This window comes from Chamaea fasciata, unplaced genomic scaffold (assembly GCF_029207755.1).
Source record: "Chamaea fasciata isolate MVZ Bird 193981 ecotype frontalis unplaced genomic scaffold, bChaFas1.0.hap1 SCAF_3, whole genome shotgun sequence".
NCBI lineage: Eukaryota > Metazoa > Chordata > Aves > Passeriformes > Sylviidae > Chamaea > Chamaea fasciata.
In genome coordinates this window covers 10,728,052-10,755,974 of record NW_027094088.1, presented here as the reverse complement: position 1 = coordinate 10,755,974, position 27,923 = coordinate 10,728,052, and the positions used below count along the sequence as shown (strand labels likewise).

General features: G+C 40.7%; 1 protein-coding gene across 3 annotated transcripts in view; it reads left to right on the top strand.

The window, feature by feature from the left end:
* The window catches only part of ACYP2 (acylphosphatase 2), a 33,249-nt gene extending 8,127 nt beyond the window's left edge, over positions 1-25,122 (top strand). For all 3 annotated transcript variants that reach the window (XM_066177954.1, XM_066177953.1, XM_066177955.1), the window contains one exon: positions 24,497-25,122. In XM_066177954.1, the coding sequence (XP_066034051.1) occupies positions 24,497-24,611 (115 nt within the window). In that variant the 3' untranslated portion in view covers positions 24,612-25,122. The remainder of the gene's footprint in view (positions 1-24,496) is intronic.
* Positions 25,123-27,923: the final 2,801 nt, after the last annotated feature.

The window sequence follows — 27,923 nt, the reverse complement described above, 5'->3', positions numbered from 1 at the left end:
GCTTCGCTTATGGGTATCTGTGGGAACACTCAATTCCAACATGCCGGCTGCACAGTTAGAAGCAGGAAGTATTGCAAGGCTGTGTTGGACTGTATTGTAAACACAGGCAAGTTGAGCTGTTGTTTGAAAACTCAATTTAGGCATTTTATCGCCTAATTAGGAGTCATGTGCCTTTCTTCCTCACTGGGAAGTCAGACTTCTTTTGGCTTAAAATTAGTCTTAACTAAACCGCAGTAACTGTTCTATGAAGGATTGGTTGAGCTTTGCGGGAGACTGATTTCAAAATAAAATTTCTGGTGTAATGCATGATTTCTACTGGGAACTTTTTGTTCATCTGAGCATTTATGCATTCTTTAATGCTGATATTTTTTATTATTTAGCCACATGTAATGCTTGGTTATTTCCAAAGTGAAGGTGTTCTGTTATTGCTGATGCAGTAGGATGTGGTGCAGTTCAGTGGCATTCATTTGGCTTTTTGTGCTGAATAAAGTGTTTAATGTGTCCTTAGTGCTCCACCACAACACTCAGAGAGATACTAATGAGTAAAATTCAGCTTAAACTAAAATGGCTTTTGTTATTTAGTTTATCAGGGTGGGTAACTGTGCACACAGACAAAAATAGATCTTTGGCAACAAACTGGTAATTATCAATAAAAACATGTACTTAGTGTAGGTTTCCTGGAAACCTATTCTGGATGTGATGTTTCAAACAAGTTCTGAAAATACAAACCAACTCTTGTGACTCTTAAAAAACAGCTTCAGAACTGCAATTTTTTTGCTTTCCTTTTGGTGTGCTGATATTTGAAAATTACTGAGCAGGGAACAAGGCTGTTATGACCATTTTTCTGTCTGAAGGCTGTTATTCTGGGTCTGGAGATTTGTGTTTGTAATCCACAGGAGAAAGCAACATTAAACTAATATTAGAGTTGCATAATGTGAGGATGAGAGGCCCATGGGGATGCTGCTACTGTCCCCAAAAGGTGTGTCACAACTGGGTAGACATTCAAGCAAAGCTTCTCCTGGTGGGAGATCGGGAAGGAGTGTTTTCCATGTGTATTAAATCTCGTGTAGTACAGCAGGAGCTCTCCGTAGGAATGCCAAGGTGTATCCCAAATGGAAAACGTTTGGCAGACTTAACCAGGAGCCCTATGCTGAGGAGGTAGATTCAGTTCTGAATTTGCTGATGTAATTATGCACAAATCATGAGTCTTGCTGCTGCTGCTGATACTATCAACGTTGTGGTGGTGAAAAGCATCTTCTCTGGGATTTCAGCGCTTCCTTAGCCAGGTGAATATAGGACTGGAAGCAAAATCTCTATTCCTTATGCCATGTTAGCCGGAAAGGGAGAGGAAGCTACTTCCAGCTTTTATGGGGAAAGAGCTCTGAAGCCTATTGATGTTGCTGTTTTGCTTTATTCCTTAAATTACTGTTGTTCTGCTTTGGTTCATTGGCAAGCTGTGTTCAGTTTATTTACCATGTTTTTATCAAAAATGAGTATGTTTCACACTTCCATACTTGAGATACACCATTTTCCAACAACAGAAGAATCAAAATTACTTCTGATGGTGCTCTTCCCTCAGTCATTATTGGAGCATTGCAGCAGTAGAAAAAAGTCCCTCTGGGTAACTTCATTATATTACTCAATTTCACCTAGCTCTTTTTACCCAGCTTTTCTCTCCCTGTACTCCCTGGTCTGATTTGCCATGGAAATACAATGTTTATTTGTTTAAGATAGTGCCCTGAGATACTTCCCTTGAACTGTGCTGGATGTCACCAGCTGTCCTGCCAAGTTAATATTACTTTTGGTGTCTTTGTCTTTATGTGGCCCCTCTGAAAGGGGAGCCTGAATTCTTTCTTGAGGGAATCACTTGGAGAAGTCCCTGGGTTTGGCCTGCCAGCCTTTTGCTCTCCGGCTGATTTACTGTAGTCATTCTGTGACTGGATTAGAAGCTTTCTTTTCAAAGTTGGTTTTCTTGGAGATGTTTTTTCCATAGCTGGGGTGAAACAGCTGGCTGTGCTCATCTGTAATGAATGCTCTGTTTGTGTACCTTCAGTGCTTTCCACTGGTGTTCACATTTGTGCTCTGCTCTTGTGATGCTCTGGGCTCTTCCTGCCGCTAAAGGAACAAAGGAGATTGGTCTGGAAAGTGTTCAGAACTTCATGGGGAGGGGGTGGGCTGGGGAAAGGCAGAATTTTTAACTTAGGGAAAAAAAATTAGGCATTAAATTTAATTAATGCCTAATTTAAAACTGGGCAGCTGATACTCAGTTTGGGCCATTTCCTTGAACTCCCAATGGGCATTCTGGTGGGAGAGGATCCTGGGCAAGGAGTTTTCCTTCCCTTTTTGACTCTCTAGAGCTGTAGAATTTTAATATGTGCTAGAAAACAAACTCATTTGGAGCAAAATCCTAATCCATTCCAGTTTGCAAATCTTCCAGCAATTGTTTAATGATGTTTCATTCATCTGAGCAGGTTTGGTGAGGAGCTCACCTGAAACAATTATACTCTATAAATGCTGATCTTGAGCCTCTGTCCCTGCTCACTTGAAATTACCTGTCCTTGAAATTAGATTTTAATGTCAGTGCTAGAAACTTTTCAGGCAGCACAATTCTACCCCCCCGTTGGTCTGGATAGGGTTAAAATAATCTTTAATTTCATATTGCTGATGATTTGCTGGGGAGATTTTCAAGAGTTTAGGAAAAGGTTTGGCTGGGTATTCTAGGAGGGATGGAGAAAAGCAGCTGTCTGCTGCCAGTCTCAGATCTCCCTGACCTGCCCTGCTTTTCCAGGCTGTGGATCCAGGAGCTGGAGCCTGGAAACTGAGATCTTCCTTGGTGGCAGTCAGAGGGCTGTAGGGCTCCTTTGTTGGAGTGAAGACTCCCAGCAAACTGCAAATTCAGTTCCTTTTGGAGGTGAATCTCTTCAACCTCCAGCAAATCAGTTTTCCAGGGAATAACACCTGTAACCTGTCTCTGGTTGGGTGTACATGCAGAGACAGAATTTTGCTGCTGCTGCAGATTTCTATTGCCTGTGCTGCTCCCTGCTTTGCCGGAAAAGTGCTTGAGCAGTGTCACTCCACCTCAGGGATGGGAAAACATCTTTGCTGTTCATCACAAACATCACTCCTCGTTTCTACCTGTGCTTTAAAAAGCCTTGGCTGGGATGCGATCAAGATCTAACGGGTTTCTGTGTTTTCCAGACTTGTCTTGTCCAGCTCACACAACACATGAGTTGTTTTGTGTGAAGTTCAGCTGCCAGGCCCTGCTGTTACCCAGCCTGAGGGGGTTGATGCTCTTACTGCAGTCTTAGATGTCCTAAATCCCAACTCAGTAGCAATGTGGTGCAGCTTCAAAAGCCAGAGTTCATATTTGCTTTTTGGCATTGTAGTGGAGCTGAAATTGAGACCCATGAAGGGACTACCTAAATTTACAATGAGGGCTTAGACAAAATTTGGTGATCACTTGTTTTCTAAATTCCTAGTGTAAATGCGAATTAAAATCGAAGATAATTTTGGTCAGTAGTTACACATGGATTATTCCCATGCTGCATGTGGAGGAATTGAGGCATAGAGCAGAATCAGTAGTCTCTTATGGCAAATTTGTGATGGAGCTGAGAAGGAGTGTGGGAGTGTTGATATCCAGTCCTATGCTAATCCTTGGAACAGAGTTTCTTCCTGTAAATTGTTGGGGCTCTGTGCATTGATTAACTAATGTCAGTGAAGTACTGCCCAGAATTTCAGGGTGCATTATGTGCTTATTTAGTTTCCAGTAACTGCTTTTGGACTGCTTCAAGTCCTACAGCTGCATTATTGTATCAGGTGATTCCTCAGGCCCAGATGAAGCTGTTGCTTTCTGCCAGGTCCAGAAGAAATCCATCTTTCTAATCTCAAAATATTCAAGACTGCGAAGAAAAAAAACCTGATAGGTTGGAGTCAGTCGGGACCTCATTCTGCTTTATCAACATGAAATTCCTACTACCAAGAAACAGGTAGTAAAATTAAGGAATAGAGCCAGAGAATGAGAATGTGCTATAGGTTTCCATTTGTAAATTAGTACTGAGGGGCGCTGATTGGATCAATTGCACAGAAATTCTGGTGCTGACTCTGGATTCAAGTTGTTCCCTCTTCCCTTCACCACTCTCCTCTTTGCTCTTCTGGTCCTGTAGTTTAAAACAAAACTGTTCAACTTTCCTTGTTAGTATCTATAAAATAAAAACATGCCCTTGGTGGTTCTCACATACCAGAAGTAAAGCAATTGTTATATGCCATCTGGCTTTTTTTGTTGTTGTTAAATGCTAGCATTAATGATAATTGATTGGATAACTACATAGAAATTTTCATTCTGGCTCATGTCCATATGGATAGTACAGACAGAAAATGCACTGTGGAGTGGAACATACGAGCAATTAATCGTTTCAGTGAGTACTTGTAAACAAGGTCAGCTCAGCAGGTATCCAGGAAATCTCTTCTGAAATGTGATGCTGTCTTCATTATCCTTTTAGAGGGTGTTGGTATAGGACCAGAACAGCATCAGGATTTCTCTGCAATGCTCTCTGACTATACACAGCAAATTTCTGAGGGCTGGTAGACCCAGAGATGAACATTAAAGACCCCAGACCTGCAGTATTTTATTAGAACTGTGTATTATTCTCATCTTTGAAAGCTGCTGTTTTGCCTGAGTTGAGTCACAGTTATGCAGGCAAAAAAAAAAAACCTATTCAGCTTGGTGTATGGTTTAGTATTTTAGCTAATATCAAATGAGATGTTTCTGGTTGGGAATAATAGGAGCACATGGAAGGCTGACAGCCTTGGTATTTACTGATTCACATGTTCTGAGATCCTAAATATTTTGTTTGGTGTCGTTTAATAGAATTAAAAATCATCTTGAGTTTTGTAGTTGTCAGATGTACAAGCCATGTCTATTGGAGACCTGGGAATTGCTAAGTCTCGAGCACAGGGACCTCAGGCATGAGGCAATGTGGTGGTGGCAGAGGTGCCTGGGACTTAAAATGTCCCCTGGCCATGTGGGATTGATATGGGAGGGAATGCTGGAGCTCTGGGATGGTGCTGGGACCTGTGCTAAAAATCCTTCCTGTTGGAGACCTGCCCAATGCCTTTGCCCTGAGGAAACCACTCTGTGTTATTAGCTCTCCTCTTCCTAATTATCCTCCCAAATGGAGATTAAAAAATGAACTTAATGGTTTTAGCTGGAGTCCTGCATGGAAATTTGTCTTCTCCCAAGGGGATCAAGTCAGTGGGAATGTGACTCCTATAGAAAGGCCTAAAAGGTCTGTGTTTTACCATGGGGTTTGAAAATACTACTTCCTGAAATTATGTAAGTGTTTTTTCCAGCTGATGTGGCTTTCCAGAAGGATGACCTTCACCTTGAGATGGATGGTTGAGTGCAGAGCTCAGGTGCCTTCAGTGGGATTGTGCCTGTGCATATCTCCCTGACTTCCCTGTTATGGGAAACACTTCCTCACTCCTCTGGCCTGTTTAAATCACAGTGTGTGCTTTTGAGACATGGGGGACTGGACAGAAATAGAATATTCTTTGTTCTGGGCCAGGTGATCTGTGCTGCCTATCCCAGTGTTTCCAGTGAATAGCAGGAATGGATGTGCCAAAGCACTGAAGGTGAGGACTGTGCAGCCTCCTTGGTTATGTGGGGCAGTGTCCAGGGCAGCCAAGTGTTTTTTTGCAGAGTGGTTTTCCTGGCAGGCAGCTGCTTATTGTGGGTGTTTTTAGAGAGGACCTCAGATGTCAAAGTGGGAAAGGACAGTTTGTAGTCCTGTCAATAATGTGTTGATGCCAATGAAGTTATACCTGGTATGCAGCAAGTGCTAATTTTGAACAGCTGTCTTTAAGTAGAAATAAGTTCTCTGATCCACACTCTCAAAATACAGAATGGGCATGTTGTGCTGGTCACACATGAAGAATTTGGGCAAATTCTTCAGTGGAAGTTGGTGTAGAAAGGGACACAGGTGCCACGGGCTGCCCAAGGGTGGAACACACAGTCCATTTCTAGGGACTTTTGATGCCACTTGTTTGGAGCTCTGTGGTTGGTAACCCTGTTCTCAGCCTGCCTCCCTGCTCTTAGTGGATCAGTGGGGAATGTGCCAGTGGCTTTTGGAATTCATCTCAAGGTCACATCTAAATACAGGAGAACTAAAGGGAAGGACTGTGATACATTTCCCCCTTAGTCTAGGCAAGAGCAGAGTGTCCTCTGTATAGCTTTTATACAGTGATCCTGGGATTTGCTGAAGAGGAATGAATAAGGTGATGTACTTTAAATGCTGGATAGGAGAAAAATATTAGTTCTGGTTCTGTAACCAGCTCAAAAAAGCAGAGAATAAGATGGGCAGGACAACCAGGTACTTCTATTTTTGTTGGTGATTCTGTTCCTCTGCAAGAGAGGGAAGAGCAGCTGTTTTGACACCAAAAGACACTGAAATCGAGGAATACTTTTGTGTCCTGGCTCCATTCCATCTTGACAGGAAGCAAGATCCTCAAGTTGAAGTTTTAGTTATTTTATACCACTGTAATGTGGCAGAGTCAGTGGATAACACACAAATTCTGCCTTGATGACATTTAAGCTGTCTAGTGATGAATAAAAAATAAAGCAAGCCTCAGGATGGAGGTTTTCAAAGCATATGAGTCTTGATGAAAAGATTTTTTTACAAAAGGTTAAAAATTAAATTCCTCTGGGAGAAAGGTTTATAACTTAAGAAATTATGCCAAGAGGGCTGTTGTTTTAGCAAATAACTCCTGGTGCGTTTTAGTTGCTGAATAAAGAAAACTCAAGAAAGGGAAGTTAGTTTTAGCTAATTATAGGAAACATGGGTTTTAAATCTGTTTTTAGGCTCACTGATAATAATTAATTCACTAATGACTCAGTGATAGCATCCTGATTGACTGCATTGCTGATTAAACCTTTGTGACAATACTTGATGTTTTTTGCTCAAGGCCCCAGTGCTTGGTACAAAACTACTCTATAGGAACTGACATTCTGTTGTAAATAAAGGTTTGTAGCATTCCAAATTGCATTGCCGAGATAATGCCAAAACCTACAGGTGGGCAAACATCCGAATTTTGGTTTAATGATTTCAGATTTCAGCTGGTCTCATGATTTTTGATAGTAGATTAATAAATCTGAACATGAGGGATTATTATTAATCCTTAGAGAAAAGAAAATAGTAAGAAAATCATTTCCAGGTATTTCTTACTCTATTCAGGATCATTGCACACTTTGCTGCTTTGGTGTCTAGTTCTCCTAATTTAAAAATGGTAAAAATAAATATATCATGGCCTTACTTGAACATAAATAAGTTTTACCTTTTTTTTAATCAGACCCAGTGTGATACTGATGACAAATGAGAAAAAGCAGATCCTTCCAGTGATGGATCATGCCTTCCAGTCTATCTTTGGACTGTGGAGGTTTTGTATCTTTAAAGGTAGGGATGTAAAATGTAATTCAGGCACTCAAGGAAAACAGAGCAAGCATTTTGTTCCGAAACCATGTAACTTACCCTTGTTTTCAGTGTATTTCTGCAGTAGTTAGTTGGGGGTAGTCACAGAGCTGTGTTGGGCATTTCACCAGTTAATTTTGTGTTGTTTGGTTTCAAGCCCAAAACAAAAACGGGGCAATATTTGGATTTTTTTTCCCCTTGGGTTCTGCCTGATTGCAGTTTCTGAAAATCCTTAACTTGAGGAGCAAAACTGGATGCATTTGAGATTGGCAGGGTCTTGGGGATTGAGCAAATTCTCCTTAGCTTTCCCTTCAGAACTCTGTAGGGTTTAGGTAGTGCCAAGGAACCATTTTCCGGCTGACTTGGCATGTACAGTGTTGTTACTGTCAGGAAAGTTTGGTTCAGAGTGGAGCTCACTCCTGTGCCCTTGCAAAAACGGCCCTGGGAGCAGCCCTTGTTTCATTTTTCCAGCTGTATTTGCCATTTCCAGAGTTTATCCCGGAGTCATGGCTCACCTCAGACTCATCATGCAGAGGTTCCCTAGAGTCCTGAGTTTTCCTGAGTCGAAACAACCCTTGGGTTGTAACTACAACAGCACAAAGTGTCAGTTGTGCAATGATTAACATATTGGGTCAATGGCAAGCTGAGGAATTGTATTTACTTTAAAACAACAAAAAAAAATTTGGCCTTCACCATCACTCAGGGCAATAGGGTATTGGGACACAGTGAATCATTGGGTTTGAGACAGAGAGATGTCCTAGTATTGTTACGGAAAATGAGTTGTGAATGAGTTGGGAATTATTTGAATGCTCTTTTCTCAGCTTTTAAGATAATATTTTTTAGGCATTGCTTTTGTGAAATTATTACTGGCAGGAACCTGAAAACAGGGCTGAAACAGCCAGGAAAATGTGGCAAGGACCAAAATCCCTGCCAATGCCACCAATACTGGACAGACTAAAAAGGTGACGAATTCTTGAGGTTTCTTTGAAACGATTCCTTTCAAAGGAATGAGAACATCCTTGCCCAAAGAGATTTTATACACTAAATTCTAGGATCATGATGCTGATGCAAGGGGTCAATCTTCAGTGGAATGACTTTGAAACACCTTTTATTTATCTTTTCTACAGCATATAAACTTTATTTCCCTATTCATTGTGTTAAATTAGAGACTAATTACACCTCTCCTCATCAGTCTCTGGGCCTGCAACACAGAAATGGGAGTATCCAAGATCTTTCAGTCGTAAATTCTAAAATTAAATCATGCAAGCGTTCTTTGTCACTAGCTCTTCACTTCACCTTATCTAGAGATGGAAAAAGCTTCTCCTTGACCAGCTGGCCTGTGTTCCTCTTCCTTGTTCTCCCTGACAAACCTTATTTCTGATTTTTCTCATTTGCTGTTCTGATTCACTGCTGACATCTCATTTCTCCTCTGCTGGAAGTTGCATTTCCTCAGTCATTGGTACAATATTTTTGGCTCTTTGTTGCTATTGAAAAAAAAAAAAAAATTGAGGTGCTTGTATTTGGAGGATTTGATTCTCTTGTCATTTAAAAATATATATATTTAAATTAATCCTTGTTCATGTGGCTTTGTAGTTCAGTGTTTTTACACTAGATGTCAATCTACTTGCATATGTGGAAGTTACTATTTTGTGCCTTCTAGATATTTCTCTCGGCAACTCCCCTACTAAAATGCTGCTTTCCATCTGGTTTGCAGGGGAATCAATGCCAGGAGAAAAGTGATGAGTTGAAATATTGATTTTCTTTTGGTGGCTGATGTTGAACAGGACTTTTTGCAAATAAGACAGCAGTTTTGGGCTTTTCAAGTGTAATTAAAATAACTTATTTCAGTAAAGCCGGTTGATAGGTTTAATGGAAAAGGAAATTTCAGCCAATGTAGAAAAACTTGTTCCAGTGCTTATTTCTTAATCTTTCCCTCTTTTCAAACACCATTCTTGCAGGATTTGGTTGAAATGAGATCTTTGTTTACAAAGGCATTTCCCACCTTGCCATTGGAGAGCCAGTGCTCCAATGAATTGTTTAGGAATAAATGGAACTAATTTCTGCTAGGAATGCAGAATTCAGTGAGTTATGTGGAAATTTCTTGTCACAGAGCAACTAATTGTTGTTATTAACTGCTTTTTAATATATAACTCCTCATTAAATTAGCCTCTTCCCTTGAGTTACAACTCCAGTTCTGTGATCTCTTCTGAGAGGCCCCAGAGGATAAAAGCCTCTTTTTTTCTAGTCAATCAGTGTTTAAAATGTGTTTTAATTTGTCTTTGTGGAAGATGAACCAAGATGATGTTTTGTGTTATGCTATAATCCTGTACTTTATTATTTTTTAATTTTTGGAGTGCCATATTAATGCAGTTTTCCAGGATTTTCTTTAATAGATTAAAAAGTCCAAACATCGTTGAAGAACCAAACTGGCTGGAACTTCTAGTCATTTGGAGAACTATATTTTTTAAAAATCAGTTTAAAAAGGGAAAGAATGTATTCTACGTAGCAGTAAAACAGAGAAGCCAGGCAGAGCATCATGGCTTGTTAAAAGAAAGTTATATAAGAATTTTAAATATGCAGAGACTTGAAGAGTTTGTGCTTCTTCATTATGAAGTTGATTGTTGATGAAGAGTCAGACAGGCCTGAATTTCTTTAACTCAATCAACTTTAACTTTTTAATTATTGGGAGTTTCTTTGATTCTAAAATGTTCAAAGACTTTTTGGTGCCCAGTCCCACTTGGTAGCTCAAAATGCTTTTGAACTTCCAGAAAAAGAAAAATCTCTAATTTGGAATTTTTGAAGGGTTTACTGAAGTCCTGGGTTTTTGACTGGAGATTCCTGAAAGGTGTATGGGAGAAGGTGACCTTCACAGTTATGCCTTGTTTATTTTGTGCTATTTCATAGGGATGAATATCAGTTCAAGAGACATAAATTTGTGTGAAACAGCTGCTGAAAGTGGTGAATGCATATAAAGTAATAATTAACTAAGAATAATTTACTTTACAAAAAAATCCTTTTGATGAGGTGGGATGATTTGTATTCTCTAGTCAGCAACAGTTTCTTTGTCTGAAAGAATTTTGCCATAAGGGAAATGTTTTGCATTCCTTAGCAAACACAATCTCTCCCAGGATTCACTGAAGTGCACTGAAGAACTGTAAGTAATAAGTAATTGCTTGGGACCTCGAATTTTCTTTGAAACTGGATTTATTTTAAAAACATATCAGGAAAGGGTGCAGTTTGAACGTTGCATAGTAACATAATGGAACAGATTTGGGTCCTCTTTATCATGTTTTACATAAAAATCCCCAGCTTTGAGCTCTGTTGCTTTGGAGCAGCCTACAAAGTCATTTTTATAGAAGCACAGGAGTGGAAAGTGTACCCAATTCTTTGATTCTCTTCCATGTATGAGGATGGGGATCAAAAGGAAAGCCTGGTCCTCGTCACCTGTCACGTAGTGTCCCCTCACACACTGAAGCTGTTCTGTCTCTGTCTCCTACAGACTCCTCAGCAGCCAAAGAACCTCCTCAGGAGGTGTGGGGTGATGCCCTCATTCTCCATAGACTTTTCCTGCCAACCTGCTGGAAATCAGCTCTGTGGAGAAGGACCTGGGGATCCTAGTGGACGCCAAGGTATCCCTGATCAGCAGTGCTGTGGGGGCCAGGAAGGCTGATGGGACCTGGGATGCACTGGAAGAGCACTCCCAGAAGGTCAGGGAGGGAGTTCTGCCCCTCTGCCCAGCCCTGGGAGGCACATCTGGAGTGCTGAGTCCAGTCCTGGGATCATCAGGACAGGAGGCACAGGGAGCTCCTGGAGTGGGGCCAGTGATGGCTACGGAGATGAGGAAGGGCCTGGAGCATCTCCCTGTCCAGGAAAGGCTGAGGGAGCTGGGGCTGTTCAGCCTCCAGAGGGCCCCAGCTGAGAGGGGCCCTCAGCCCTGGGTGTCCCTGTGTGCAGGGTCCAGGCTCTGTTCCAGGGGGCCCAGGCATGGCACAAGACAGACAGGCAGGAACTGATTCCAACTGCACAGGAGGAAGAGCTTTTTGGAACAGTTTGCCCAGAGAGGCTGTGGAGTTTCCCTCTCTGGAGGTGTTCCAGAACCAGCTGGATACAATCCTGTGTTGGGTGCTCTGGGATGGTGGGATTGAGCCACTGTAGTCCCTTTTCACCTGACCCACTCTGGGATTCCGATTCTGCCAGCGTTGGTGCACATTGTGGCTGTTTCTAGCGTAAAAGCAGAGGATGTGAGCTCGGGTGTTCTGGAGAGCTGTTGCTCTGCCTTGATCTGTATAGATTTAGGCCCACTGGTCTTGTTCATACATTCTCTTTGCCACATTTAATTCTGTTCTAAACCAATTTTGTAGGTTTCATCTGTCCATTTTGCTGAGTTCCTAAGTCAACATTGTGCCACTAAGCAGCAGAGTGCTGGGAACATACAGCTGGCACCTAAGGTGTGCAATGGACTGTAGATATGGCAAGGTAGCCTTGATCTGTAAGGGTGTTAAAGAGACAAAAATGAGAGATAAAAAAATTTATCCACATAAAACTGAATGGGAAAGCTGCTCCTTATTCTGAATTAAGTGTTCTCTGCACCCCATTTAGTGTCTCTGCTGGATCTGCTGTTTAGCCAGGTTTCCATCAGTTGTGTGGCTGCTCCGTTTAAATGTGGCAGATTTGACCTCCTTATGGTTCATGTTAAAGCTGCAGCCACACAACCATTTTTGTCCCATGCGCTTATGATAAATGTAATTGTGTTAAAATTATACATGCAGATAAAGGCCTGAATTGTTTATGCATAGTTTTCTGTTCTGGTAATTTGTTCTCCTTAGGGTTCTCACTGTTTGTTTTCTAATTAGTCTTGTAAGGGTTGTAAATGTGTTTAGGTGGCTTAAAGAGGTTTTCTTTTCTGCCCTGTTGCTTCAGGGTTTGGTCATGTTGGTGTCACCCCAGCCATGTATCAGTTGTGTATCTGGAAAAAATGTGTGTCTTTTCCTAATAAAATCAGTGATCTGTGTTTTGTGAAAGGTAGGGAACTGTCATCCCATTACCAGTTCTTGGGAGCCATCCAGCATTTGGGATCTGTGAGTGCTGTGGGGTTTGGAGAAAATCTGCTCCAGCAATTCAGAGCGCTCATTCTTGATCTCTAAACACAGACGGAGGAGTCAAAGTTTCATTTAACCAGCACCTACAACTTGATGAGCTGGGCAGGTTTTTCTGCCTGTGTTTATCCTTTTGCTGCTGCAGGAGCAAGGCAAAGCAGGAGATATTAATATTTAATGAAATATTCTGGACCTCAGTCGTAATTGTGTTGCTTTTTAGCTGGAGGTGTTGCCCCTTGAAGTTCCTGCTGGATTTCTTTGTCTGTGAAGCTCAGCCTGGATTTCTCAAGCTGGTAGACTTAATCCTTGAGTTAGTTATATTACCAGTTGTTTGGGTGTATTTGTCGGGGATCAGACTCTTGGCTTAAAAATATTTATAAATTAATATCCAGAGTAGAAAATTATTGTAGTGGTTAGGTTTCCTAGGTGGTCACTGAACTGATTCTTAACATACAGCTTGAAGATAAAGGACCCTTAAGAAATAGACCCATCAATACTTATGAATTTTGGGGCTTTGTCTTCCAGTATTGGGAAAGGTAAGTCATTATAAATGTCCAACAGTTAAAAATGGGCTGAAAATAATGATTTAAAGCTGAAATCTGGAGTTTTATCTATTTGAGAGGGTTAAAAATTAAGGAAATGGCATGGTATTTTTCTACATACTGTATCAATATTGGGATATATAAGGAATATGACATAAAGGGGAGATGGTGGTTTCTGTCATGAAGTCAAAGGAGAATGAAGGAACAGAAAGATTTACATCACAATAGTAGAAGATCTGTCAATATTTGAATCCTGAACTCGTTTCCATTGTTTCAGTTAATAAATAAATATGTAGGCAAGCCTGTGATGTCCTGTACTAAATTTAAAGCCAAAACTGATGTTTTAATTAAATAAAAATCCCTTTTGCTGCTTTGTATTATGGGAGGAAGTTGTTCTCTGGTACAGATGCATTTCTTTACTTGCAGGCACCTTGCTAATACCCCTTGTGCTGTTTGTCCTGTAGCAAAGGAGCTGGGGAGCCAAGTTCCATGTGGGAATTCTGAACCTGTGATGCAAGATTCTTTATTTGGGCTGCACAGTCCACACACGGAATTTCATATAAGGGCAGGAAAGTGATTGATGTAATTTGAAATATTTATTTAATAATTTGTCAAGTTCTATGGCCAAATGCCCTTGACTGCAAAGAAAACTGATGCAGCAGCTCTGTATTCGGTTGGTTATGGCATTATGTGTGTTTAATGCTTGGAATCAGCATTACAGGTGTTCACTGGCTAATGAATTCCTAGAAGTCCTTGCTGATTGGGTTCTGACATCTGTGACTTCCCAGTGTCAGGATTTCCAGTCTCCTGAAGGAGTTTGGTTTGCCTAAATAATTGAGTATGTCTGTCCAAGAGAAATGTGCTCTGGTGATTGGTATCCAAGAGTCTGAGGGATGGCTTGTTTTAAAATTAATATCTTTGGAATCGGAAACCTATATGTCGTTGAGAATATATTCTGTGTGGAGTTGTCACAGTCAAGATTAGCTTTTTATATTTTTTTTACTCTAGGTATAAATGCAGATTTGCCCTCAGTAGGATCTATTTACACAGTAGCAGCAGTTATGCTGCTTCAGATGTCTTTGCATGTATGTTTGTGATGAAAATTCTACCAGAAGCAACCACTCATTTCTCCAAACACAGGACAAGGATTCAGCATGTAAGAAATGGGATTGACTTTGCACTCGTGTCTTAGTGTTGTGCTGAATGAAATGGCAATTATTCCTGCTTGTTGAGATTATAAAGGATGAAATGATGTTTCTGTGCCTTTGGAAGGACTTCCAGTGATTCCTCCTTTTACTGGTGCCCAGTCTGAGAGCCTGGAATGTGACTCACAGAGGTGATGAGCTCTTGAACTCCTTCCTGATCTCAGTTACATCTGTTTGGTGGTAAAACCTGTCTTATCATAAATATTCGTAAAACTCCTTATCTTGGAGTGGGAATTCCTGGAGGCTTTTGGTGCCTTTATCTGGAGGCAGATCTATGGTCTAGCCACTCTCTTCATCCCACACATACTCTGTCCTGAATTTCAGTGCAGCTGCTGTGAAGTTCATATTTAACGGATATGATTTATATAGTGTTTGGATTGTTTTTTCTGGACAGCCAGGCAGCTTGTTTTTATAAAAAGCATGATGACATGAATTGTTCTGACATTAATTTTTTGTAATTATTATTTCACAGCAGATCCCCCAATCATAAACTGCTAATGTTTGGAAGTTTGCATAATTCCTCCTATAAATTATTACTTTTGTTGTTTTGCTTCAAAAGTCTAGGTGTTGCCAAAAACTGAAAACATCTTTTATTCTCTGTATACTTAGAAATGTTCAAATAAACCATGAGCAAAATCAAAGAGCCTGAGCTTGCCTTTTGAGAGGTTTTATTCTAGGAATGCCTCTGTGTCTTCAGTGTGAGGGTTTCAGCTCCCTGCCTTTGGAAAACTGGAAGCACCAAGGAACTCTAAGCTGACTGTGAAATGAATTGAGGGTTTTTCTGAAATACTTGTACATAAATTTGAAAATGAGCCACTAGTTAGATCTGTGGTTTTCCAGGATTTTTTTTGTAGTTCTCAATTCACATCCCAACCCATGTAACTCCTGCAGTGTGGAATCCCCGCAGCCCCTCAACATAATACCCAGGGTCTGGCCTTGGCAGGACAGATCATAGTTACCTGTCCAGCCTGACAGAGGGGACTTCCCAATGGTGCTCTGTACACACGGTTTGCCCTGGTTCCTCCCCCCCGTAATGCCCCTGGCCCTTTGGTTTCTCCTCTCCTCGGTGACCGGCCCTGTTCTCCCTATGGGATACTGACCTTACCTACCCTTTGCTCTGCCCCCACACCTCAAGGTCTTTGGCTGCTGAACCCCACACTTAAGCGGGGACGAGCAGATGATCTGCCCCTTGACTCTGGGTTTCCCTTCGGCTCCTGGAAATAAACCTGCTGGAACTGATCTGGTATCGAGGCCTTCTGCCTCTCCTAGCTGTGCTAGCAACGTGGCGTGTGTGGATGTGTGAGCTTGACTGCCTCGCCTGAGTTTCCCCAAGCGGCCTTTCCACCAGAGAGGCTTATTGGGATCTAGGCTCCAGCTCCACAGCTAAATTCCACAACGCCTCACTGCGGCAGCCAGATTCCATGGGAAAGCCATCAGGAACAGGTCTGTCCAAGCAGAATGAAACTTCAGAAAAGGGGGGGAAACTTCAAAAAAGGGGGGAAGGGAAAAAAAGAAAATGGCATAAATTACAGAAAACAAATGAGATGTTTGATACTTCTTGACAGCCCCTGAAGCTTGAAGGAAAAATGGAAAAAAAACAGGAAGATGGAGTTTAGGAACACATTTATGCTTTGCCAATAATTCTCTTCTTACCAAGCACCTCGCAAAATACCAAACCTGCTGTATATTAAGGAATCGTAAAGCATAAACAACAAAATTAATTTTTTTTGCAGGACAAGGTACTTATAGTTTCTTTTGATTTTGATATTTCTTCTGTAGTTGTAGTTCTTTGTTTAAATTTTGAAAAAGCAGACATCAGGTGTGTCTCCCTGTCCCAAAGAAGTGTTGGCTTTAGTAGAAATAAGATACTTCCTGTAGTAGAATTCTGGTGTTCTGATTTTTTGAAGTCTGAAGTTCTCACTGCCAAAATTATGTACTGTTAATGGGCAGATTTGGAAAGAGCAGGAAAATGTCCAAACCCATGGGAAGTTAAAGTGGAAAGATGAAGCCAGTTACCCTCAATGATAACAAAATCAATCTGTTTTGTTTTCTGTAAGTGGTAACTTAAAGTAGGAAATTCCAGAGCTGCCTTGAGAAGGTGAGATTTTGGGATTTCCAGTCTGGGTTCGTTTTATAGGAAAAGTGATTCAAAGAAATCTATTTCTTGATTCATTCATTTTATCACTGTTCCAGATAAACAGGAGAATGTTTTTAGGTAAATACTCTGAAAATGAGGTTTAATAAAAGCACGGCATAATACAACACTGAACTGCAAGAACGCAAATCAGATCTCATTTCAGTATGTATTAAAAGCCTTGTTTAACAATTTTTTTACACAAAGAAACATTGAACTGGGATACTTCTTCATGCTCTGATGGCTTTCTTAAATAGCTGGGAGCTTTAAGTGTGTTTATTTTTCCTCACTGAGTATATCCATAGTGACAGTCCATGGACTCCAGGATGGGCTTTGCCCTTGGCATGCTGTGGTGAAAAAGTCTTTTCTGTCTATTTTTTTAATATTAATAGAAAGTATAAAGTCCAACAATTAGAGATGTTGCAATGTAGACTTTGAGGAAATCAAGTAGCTTTGGCTGAGTTATATTTGGCTTTTTGATGCCTCAGCTGATCTATCCAGCATCCCTCCTGTTGGAGTGGTTTGGGATCAGGGCTTGAATGGCTTCATTAGGGTGAGGTGTTTAATACCTCCCTGCAGAGGGTGAGAGGATAACTTCATGGAACTTAGAAAGCCAAGTAAAAATGAAATTGAGATCAGGTCTGCCAGAAATGGTATTTTGAATACAGATGAAGTAATAAGAAAAACATGATCAAGAAACTATGTATTGAAGAATGAAAATTATTTTCTTATTCTAAGTGGAATACGATTCCTTGGGATGTGACAGTGTGGAAAGGGGTGTTTGCTTCCATATGGTCTCTAAGGGACAGCCTGGCACATCCCATCCTGGAGCCCCTCCTGCCTCAGGCTGTTGTGTCTGGAACTTTACCTCAAGGCAGAGCAGAGAGAGGGTCTTGGGGGGTATATGATGGAAACAATAAATAATACATATCCTAGTCCTTGCTCTGCATTTCAGGGAATATTGTGTTTGCATCCTGTGGATGACAGGTGCAGTGTTTCCTGCCTTGTCAACGTAGCCTGCTGGATGCACCCCTGTGCTGTGGTGTGCTGGAAACCACAAGGAGCTCTTGTCAAATCAAGAGCAGAATCCCTGCAACATCGTTATGTTAATTTTTTGCTTTCCGCTTGTTGGAGTTACATCTGCAATACCAAAAAAATAGAGAGTTATGAAAATAAGTCTTGATAAAGCTCAAATTTTCTCAGCTTATAAAATTTAAGCAGGCTATTAGCTAGTGGAATCCACTTGGTGTTTTCCTGAGCATTTGTGCTCTCTAATATTACGTATTTAAAACTTTTCCTTGTTGCTCTTATATTCTGAAATGTCTACTGTGTTATATCACAGTTGCTTTAAAAACAGTTGGAGATGGGAGGTTAAAAGGGGGGGTGTAACTTCTTCCTTAGAAAGTGTGCAATTTAAATTAACAAGTTAGATCACGTAGCATAAAATCGGGGGGGAAAATAGAGCTGAGCTGGCTGAATGCTTGACAAAAAAAATTTCAAAACTCTTTTGCAAACTAAGGATAAAAAGAAACCCAAAGTTCTTAGTTGTAGGCCAACCTTGTTAGCTTGTGAAATATTCCAACAGAGGCATTCTAAGAAAAGCTAAATTTATATGCAGTCACTGCAACAGTGGAAATGTTAAATATTGGCCTTCAGATTTGCTCAGAGCTCTACAAAAGGATGCTTTTAAAGTGTTGATACTTTCCTTTAAGATTTTTATTGGAAATGGCAACTTCTCAGTGAACCTTCTGACTTTTTTTTTCCTAGTCCTTTAACTATGCAGACATTTGTAAAGGAAGGGAGACTTATGAGGCAAATAGAATCCCAGTGGTGCTTGAAGGAATTCACTCTGGTTTGGCCCGGCATTATTTTTAGTCCTCGCATAATAATAAATTATTCTTCAGTGTAAGTGTCTTCTCTGAGGAGATGCAGCAAGTGTGAAAACGTGGGTGTTGTTCCTTGTGGCTTTTGTGTCTGGCTGAGCCTTGGGACTGCAGAACAGGGAAGTGTTGTCTTTCAAATTCCTGACTGTGTTGGTCAGCTGGACTCGTGGCTCTTGGATTTCTGCCAGGCTGTGTAAGGACATGGGTTTGAAGTAAAGCTGAGCTGGTCAAGTGTGATGATTCATTATGGCTCTGAAACGGCCAATGTAAGGGTTTAATTAACATTTTGATGGGTAAAGCTGGCCAGAGGTTGAAGTCCTTTAGTCCTTGTTCAGTCTAATGTGGGTGATGGGTGCTGAGCTTTAGAAAGAGCTTTTATTTTGTTGGTGCCCTAACAGCAACAGTAACTCCTCATTTAAGCTTCTTGTGGCCTTGGGTTTAATAAATATGGAACGGCAGAGAACCTTGAGTGGCAGTCCTTGCAGTGGGTAGGGTTAGCCAAAATTCCCAGTTGGCCTGGGGAGCCAAGTGTCCCTGTAGGGGCGGGCAGATTCCGGGGAGAAAACACAATGGGCCTTTTGGCTGCTGCTGACTTCCTGAGATATTTACTGCACTGGGAGACAGGACACAAGCTTAACTGGAAGTTCCCTTTGTCTCCTACTTTTCTCTAGGTCAATGTGGACATAAAAGCTTTGTTTGAGTTACTGGAATGGCTGAACTTGGGTTTACTTTTCACTCACTTCTTTACTTTGGAACAAATGACTGCAGTGTTGCTGAGATTTTTCTGATAAGATCTCTGAAAGAAGCCAAAAGTGACTTGCCTAACAAGGCCTAAACAAAGAGGTATACAGATAAGTTTTAATAAAAATATACTTATGATCTCATGTTGAAATGATTAAATCCTCCTTGAAGATTACCATGATGATTAGCAGGAAAATGCACAACAGATCTTGGCATTGTGTATGACAAAACCAAAACAACTCCAGGCTTGGTTTCTATCATTGTGGGATAATTTCTTTTCTCCAAAATAATAGGTGAGGACATTTAACATAGATCAGATACCAGTGTCAGAGTAAATTTGGGGTACATAGAGCCAAATTCTCTCCTGATGCAAACTGGCCATGATCACTTAGACATTAAAAAAGCCTTGCCAATACCATACAGAATGTGATGATTAACACATAAGTCACTTTTCTCAAGTTTGTAAATAGAAATTCACCACCAAAATGTGTATTTGAGGCTTACTCAGGGCCGTATCCCACAATATCTGTAAAATCTCAGATCCCGCCAATCTGCCCTTGCTGTTGACATCCTTTCCAATGTACTTTGAGGAAAAGCTCATTGTGGATTCAAGGGAAATGCTGCCCCTGAGTGCAGTGGGGAAGGAAGAAATATAAACAAATTAACAACATTAATCTGACAGCTGTGTTTAAAAACAGAGGCACACAGCAGTTTTGATTAACTATCTTTCTCTCCTTCCTAAAAAACTTCCAGACCTTGTGTTAAAGACCCAATGGGCCAAGGCATTCCTGCTGTTGGGATGCACGGAGCAGCCCGGCTCCCACACACCTCCAGGCTGCAGCTCTATTCTGGGCCACCATGCCCACGCCTCAGTAGGTCCCTTCATTTCCAGCCACCCACTGGTTGGTCTGTATCCTTCAATCCTGCTGGTTTTGCTTCCTTGCTTTAATCCTCTGGAGTGACCCATCACTTGGCTTGGCTCTGGTGGGGCCATCCTAATAATGAAGTTAAAATTCCCCTCCCTTGCACTTTTCCTTTTTCTCAAATCCCAGTATTCCTGACACATTTTTTTTGCCAGGGTTTTTATTCTTCCTGCTACTTTTTCACAACAAGAAACCCTATAAATTTTCTTTACAATTACTTATTTTCCTGGTTGGAGGAGCAGAGGTGTAGGGACAAAAGGAATGGCTCTGCAGTAAGCTGAGGAGGGAAAGGTGGGAGGTGTCTTTATGCAGAGGAATTGGGGTTTATAAACACAAAGGTTTTGGGTAAATGTTCCTGGCCCTAAAGATTACAGAGCAAAGCTTGAAAACTGTGGCTGAAGTTCTTCCCAAAAGCTCAGAAGCCAGACAGCTGTAAGAGAGAATTCCACATTTCTTCTGCAAATGTGGAAATATCAGGATTTATGAGAATTGGACAGTGCTGTTGCAGAAGGCAACAATATTTTTGGAGGGATTTTATAAATATTTGCAAGTCTTGTCTATATGCTGTCACGGATGTAAATATAATCTTCAAAAATTAACATTCTCTGCAGCATTTTATTCTAAACAAAGGGAAATAAAGTGTAAACAAGCCAGTGCCATTATTTTCTCATCCTCTAAATAAAAGCACAGGTTTCTCCTGTTCCACTTCAGTGAACTGTGCTTGAGGTAAAGAGAGAGGAACATATTCCTAACCTGTGCCTGGTTCCCCATGTATTGATGCTGGAGGGCATTTCCAGGTCCTTTCCTAGCACCACTGACTGTAAATTTCTCCAATATCAGGATAAAGGTTTGTCTTTTTGCATGCAAAAAATGAACTATTGCAGGAATAGTTTTCATATTGTAAAGAAATACTTCAGAGAATAATGCCAAGCCAGCTGTTTATTTTGGAGAGATCTGTTTTGTAGCAGAGATTGGAGTTTAAAAATAAATACTATTCAGGAAATCAGAAACTTACTCTGTTATTGTAGTATTTCAAGCACTGTGGGTTTTAGGGCTGTGCCAAAGTTATTTATTATTATTATTAATGATGGCACTTAGTGCTGTGGTTTAGTTGACAAGGTGGTGTTTGGTCAAAGGTTGGAGTCTATCTGGAAGTTCTTTCCCAGCCTTGGATTCTGTGGTTATCCTGTGTTACAGAGATGTAACTTCTTGAATGGCTTTTCCAGGGAGCTCTCCAGATACCTGGCCAGGCTCCATTCTGCTAAGTTAACAGGTAGGAGTGTTTTCCTTCTTGGAATACTGTGCACAGCTAGGCTGTTTCCACAAAGATATAAACTGGGATGGTGCAAACCCAGCTCTTTGGATGTTGTTTTCCCAGAATGTAAGGAGTGGAAAGGGCTCTGTTGCCCGGGTGTCAGGGCAGTGTCTCTTAGCAAGGTTTGTTTTACCTAATGAAAGGAGAGAAGGGAAGGAGTGACGGATCCAATTGTTTTAAGGTCCAAGGAGTATCCCCCATGAACATGGGGATAGGGAAGCTGTGTGGTTTGGTTGGGAAGCTGTTTCAGGAGCACTGGCTTCTTCCCTGGACAGGGACGTTGTGTAACTCAGAAATCCATGGTTATCCACAATTCAATGGGATCAGAGCACGGCCAAGAGTGATTTCATGGGTATGCAGTGCTTTGGTTCAGGAGGAAATGTTTACAAGGGAATGGAGTGATAGGACAAGGGGGAGTGGCTTCAAACTGACAGAGGGCAGGGTTGGGTGGGATATTGGGGTGGAATTTTTCACTGTGAGGGTGGTGGGGCCCTGGAATAGGTTGTGAGAGAAGCTGTGGCAGCCCCATCCCTGGAAGTGTACAAGGCAAGGTTGGATGGGGCTGAGAGCAACCGGGGATAGTGGAAAGTGTCCCTGCCCATGGCAGGGGGTGGCACTGGATGGGTTTTAAGGTCCCTCCCAACCCAAACCGTTCCATGAAATTAAGCATGGTCAGAAATGTCTGTTTAGAGGTTATCTCTTTTTCTGGATTCATTGGAGCAGTCACTTTGGGAAGAAATCCTTTAAAACAAGAGTAAGCTGTGTGGTGTCCTCTCAGCAATGTCCTCATTTGCTTCAGATGAGCGAGGGGGAGGGAGTCTTTGCACTCCTGTAGAGAAGTAGCAGTGAATTTTAACATGGATGCTATAAATGACAAGCTAAGACTCCAAATGCAAGTAATTGTAGCTCATCTCTGCACACATGAAGAGATCTGAGGTGAATGGAAATTGAGAAGGCTTAGTGGAGCAAGAGGAGGGTGCAGAACCTTCTCTTCACTGTTGACCTGGATACTCATAAGTTAAAACCATTTTTTAAAATACCCCTGGTAGTGATGAGATTGGAGATGACATTTAACTTCTAGGAAATACTGATTTTTCTGCTTTCTGAGCTTGTAAAAAATATGCTTCTTCATAGTGCTGGTGGCTGGGCTGTCACTTGAGCAGAGAGGGAGATGGCTGAGGAAAGTCCCCTTGATGCAGAGCTGAGCCCCAAAGTTGTGCAGGTATTCCCATGTATTGCCTCCTCCCCTTCTTCCTGCATTAAATAAGGAATAACACACACATCCTGTAAAGAGTTTCCATGGAGCTGGGTTGCTCTAATTGGATTTTCATAACTTGTGCTACATCCTTATTCATGTGAAAGAGAGTATGTGGAACTGAGAATTGATTGTTTGCTCTGGTCAGAGTTTGTAGTTATTTCTTCACCCAGGAGAACTTGGGAGATGAAAGCACCCAGGGATGAATTTTTGATGTGAAGGCTGGACAAGGAATATGTTCCTTTTGGTTTTGTCCAGGATAAGCTCACCTTCAAAATTGGGAGAAAAAAGGAAATAGTGAACAAACCATCACATTACTTAAAAAGCAATTTCTACTATTTTTAGGAGATTAATTCAGTATTTCAAGTACATGTTCTTTCTTCTCACTCAAGGACATTCAACTATTAGAGACTTTCCTGGTAAATAACCAAGAACCATTTTCAGGGTTTTTTTTCTGAATATGAAACAAAAGGGATTGGTATGTCCATAGGCTTGTTTCCTTCTTTTGAAATATCCCTTCTGCCTTGAGGCTTCCAGCAGAACTCGGAAGTTGTGTTCTCCTGTTTTACTCCTGTGCTCTTATTCCTGTGTTATATTCCTTACTGGAATGGCTTCATCTAAGGAAAGGAGGTTGTTCTCAACATACAGCAAAGAACAAGAGGTGTGAAGAAGTGGAAACATCTGACAGATACTTTAATTTCTCTATGCTAAAATAAAGCAAGTCACACTTGGAAGATGAGATACCTGGGTCTGGGTTTTGTCGGAAGTTTTTCTATACAGAGGCTCTGTTTTATTGTTCAAGTCACATTGAATGCAAGCTTAGAACTGTCCAAGCCAGTGATGAGACCACTCTGTGAGGGACGAACATGATTCATGGGGAAATTACTTGTCTCTGGTAACCAGTGAAGCCCCTTGAGACATTTTGCAGTGTTTTCTGGTGTCAAGAACTGTTTTTTTTAAAAATCTTGCATGTAGGGCCTCTAGCAAGGTATGTTTTTGCATCTCAGATGTGATATACTGATTTACTGGCTCAAGGTAAGTAATTTCTGTGCATGATTCTCATTATAAAGACATCAAAATTAGGTTTCACTGCTAGAATATTGCAGTTTACAATTCTCAGTCTGATTCTGCAAAGGATTAATTAGCATAACTCTTAATAAGACAGCTCCTATTGTTTTCAAATAAGAATTTAGGTGAATATTTCTTTTAAATAGGTATCAGTTAAATATCTATACTAACTTCAAAAAATTATTTGTGTGGAAATATATTTCTCCTTCAATATGGTACAATAAAATACTTTTCTACTTCTGGGAGTTTAGTACAACCAAAAAATACTGGCCAAGTATTTTTTGTAAATAAACCTCTGTGCAAGCACTTACCTGCTGCCTTTCCAGTGTTTGGATGTCCAGTTATCCAGTATAACATTCAGTATTTATTACATATCAGTATTGCTCTGAGATAATTGATGCCCTTCTGCTGGTTTTGAACTAATTCCTTTCCAGTCCCCATTCTTTTAGTAGCCAGCAAGGAGCAAACTGGCTGTTGAGATTGTTTTCCTGTCACTTTTCAGTTATCAGTGGTTTGTAGGTCCTTGCTAAAAGCAACTATTGAATCTGCAAAGGTAATTATACCTATTGGAATGCTATTAATAGTGTTTAGAAGGGATCATTGCAGTAAATCTGCTTTAGCCTTTTTGTCAGCTGTGTTTTTATGTAATATTGTGTAAATCCCCTGGAAACACTGATACCTTTAAAGAGGATGGTTTGCTTTTAAAGGGGAAAGGGAGGGAAAACAGAAAAGAACAAATTTGGGGTAATTTCCTTATTGAAAGATGCTTTTTATGGCTCTTAAAAAAGTAAAAGTGAGTGAAGGCATGACACAGAATAACCCCCACATGTGCAGTTCCTTATCTGCCAAACCTCTCTTATTTTTCCTGCAGGAAATCCTGGCTGAGCAAAGTTGGAAGCCCAAGTTCCCGCATCGATAAAACAAATTTTTCCAACGAAAAGGAGATTTCCAAGCTTGACTTCTCGGATTTCAACACTAGATACTAACAGAAGGGAACCTCACTAAGCACAAAACTCTGACATTTCTGCTGCATGATATTTTTTGTGCCTCCATCAAATGTCACAGGAGCATTGGGATGCTTTTCTGTACTAGGGATAAACATAAATGCTCCCTGTTCCCACCAAGTAAGAATTCCTGGTTGCTGTGTTAGACATCTTACACCATGAATGTCAACATTTTGTGTCTAAAATGCCAATATCTAATTCATTGCAGCTTTGAAAGACAGATAAAAGCTTAGAAGTGCTGGTAGTTATTTGTGCACAATGAGACTTGTTACATACAACCATATGGTACCTATTCTTTACACTGTGAGTCATATTTTAGATGAAAAATAATAATAAAATTATGTTCTACTGTTTGTAAGCTCACCAAAAATACATAACTACAGAACTGGAACACTTGAGAGTTCCTTGTAACAAGTCTGTTATAAACCAGGCTCTTCATGATAATTAATAAGGTTATAGTGGTAATTTAAAATAAATATGTTTTTTCAAACTAGGATTATCTAATCAGCTCTGTTTTAAAATTCTCCATAATAATTCAGATAAATCTTGTGCCAAGGTGATGAAATATATGGCCTCTCACCCTGTTCTTTCCTTGTCTACCTGTAGCTTACATCCATGCTGACTATCAAGGATGTTTTAGTCTCTTTGCCTTTTTTAATGTTCTTTCTAAAATTCAAGATTTAAGTGATTTTCCTTATGGATGTATATTTGCTCCAGAGTTAAGACTGTGTGGTGGAACCTGGACCCACATCCATCATCTGAAGTACATGGAAGTCCTGAGCCATGGGTTTGCTATAAGTCCTGGATAAGTCTGATCCACTGTGGATCCAGTTCCTGTATCCAGTGCTGTCTCCACGGGCATCCTGGAGTCAGTCAGGACTGGATCAGACTTAGATCCTCACTCCTGCAGTGGTCAGGATTAGAGCATTCCAGGAGACTTCATGAGGATGCTAAAGCTGGTGTTCCCACTGGCTGCCCTGTCCCCCTTCCTGGGATAGGTGGTGTCAGTTTGGGCAGCGGCACCACATCTACAGCTCATGGTTTGAGTTTCAGGAAGGCCATTTCCTAACTTAAGCACTGCACTTCTACATCAGTGCAAGGTGTGCCTAGAAAGGTGTTTCTGCTCACCACTAGACTGATTTGCTTTGGACCTTTGTGTTGAGCAGTAAAATCTCCTTTCTAGAATTTGCAGGAGCTGCTTATGAATTGTTCTCTTATTATACACAAGCTCCCATTGTTGAAGTCGTGGTCAATAGCTCTTTTTTAGCTGATGGTAAATGGCAAAGTTCAAGTGTAGCAGGAGCTCAATAACTGTTCCATCCTTGTGGAAAACTGTATCCTGCCTGGTAAGTAATTTACATTTTCCTTGGAGCTACCTGGCAGAAAATACCCCCTTAGTCAAAGATTTTCCAGCCATGTGCTCTGCTCATATTTTGAGGAACAAGGAGAGAGGAAGGCAAAAGACAAAAGGGTCATTGGATACAGAGGAAGAATAGCCAAAAATTGTTTTAATGTGTTTCAAAGGTGGAGCGGGGTGCTCACAAAGACCTGGGAATTTTACCCCAACTCCCTTAGGAAGGCAAGGCTTGAGGAGAGGGAAGCAGCCATTTGAAGTGCTCACTTATTTTGAGGGGAAACGTGAAGAGAGAGCATTTTTCTGTGCTGCAAGTAATGTGTTGGTGTGTTCCTGAAAGTAATGGAGCCTTGGCTGGCACTGTGGGCATTAATCTTCTCATTTTATTTAATCCTCAGATTCTGGTAAAGTATCCTGAGTCCAAAGCCATCCCATTTGTGGAAGTGCAGTGTGAGCAGAACAGCAGAGCAGTGTCTCTAGATTTAATGAGAACATCATTGGTTTTGAGAAAACAGAGAATCCCAATGGTAAGATAGAAAAAAAAAAAAAAGGCAAGAACAGTTGGATAACTAGACATCAAAACTCAGTTGAGACGCATTTCCTCTTCTACTCCATACTAATATCACTCAGTTACGACCGTGAATACCCCTGAATTTTATTTTTTCAAAATGCAGTGCAGCAAGAATGTATGATGCGTAGACCAGCTTCATTCTTGCTGTAAGTGGAAATACTTTCCACTAAATACTTTCTATTTAAATAAAAGTAGTTTCTATCTATAGTATCTATTCTGTTCTCCTAATAGCTTCTGTCTAAAAAGGGTTGAGGCTTGGAAATAAATAGTGGGAACAGACTTCCACAAGTTATTTGTGAATTTTGGACAATGCTGACTTTCTTGAAGGGAAAATGTGCCTGACTTCTAATTTCCACTAGAATTTAAGAAAATTCACCTCATTAAGCATAAAGGCTAGACATGTTAATTAAAATCAATTAAACTCCTAAATGACAGGCATTTCAGAAATGTATGGGTTCATTTGTATTTGATTAAAGAATAAAAAAAAAGAAAAACAACCTTGCCAAAGCCATGAGCAGAAGGAGAGCTTTGTGCCTCATCAGGATTGATGTAACCTTGCAGAACAGGGATGTTCTGCTGCACCTGCTCCTTCTTGGTTTCTGTGTGGAGAAAAGCGTGGTGGCATCTCCTGCCGTACTTTCTCTTAGGTGACACCAATCTGTCAGTTCTTATTTTCTTGATGTCCTCTGGAGCTGCCTTGCTTGGCTTGCTTTCTTCTTAGAAAACTGGGCATGTTTGCTGCTGGAATCCTCTTACTAGACAGAGTGAACTGGATTAGTCACTCGAGCTTCCTGATTAATGCATGGCTCCGTGCTGCTGCAAGCACTCTGATGTGAAGGGAATGCTGCAGTAAGGGATGAGGGCAAACACTGCTCTGTGCTATCATTTATTTTTTAGAGTCTGTTTATACAAAAGTAATCCTGTAAATTGGGATTTCTGTAGTATCGTTCTTTCTTCAAGGCTCCTCACAGTCTGTTGTCTAGTGGGTAGAAGCATTAGGATTAAAGAGAGGTTATTTTTGCCTCAAAAAATACTGCAGGGACTTAAAATAACTAAACTTGCCCCAATTCATTTGATATTAATACTGGCATAATTGAATAAAAAATCCTGACATGGAAGATCAAAGGAGGAACAACCTCACTTTTGGTTAAAAGGACTGCAGGAGTGGGTTGGAAAGTTTTACCAATCAAAATTCCAGAATGGTTTGAGTAATTAGGAGACCAGTTGTCTTCCACAATTAGATGATGTTACTGTAGAACTTAATATATGTAAGTGCAAATATAAATATGTAAAAGTAGTTTCTGATGAATAACACTGTAAATCAGTTGTGAGATGAAGTTGTCTTTACCCCAGAAGTGAAGAATTACAC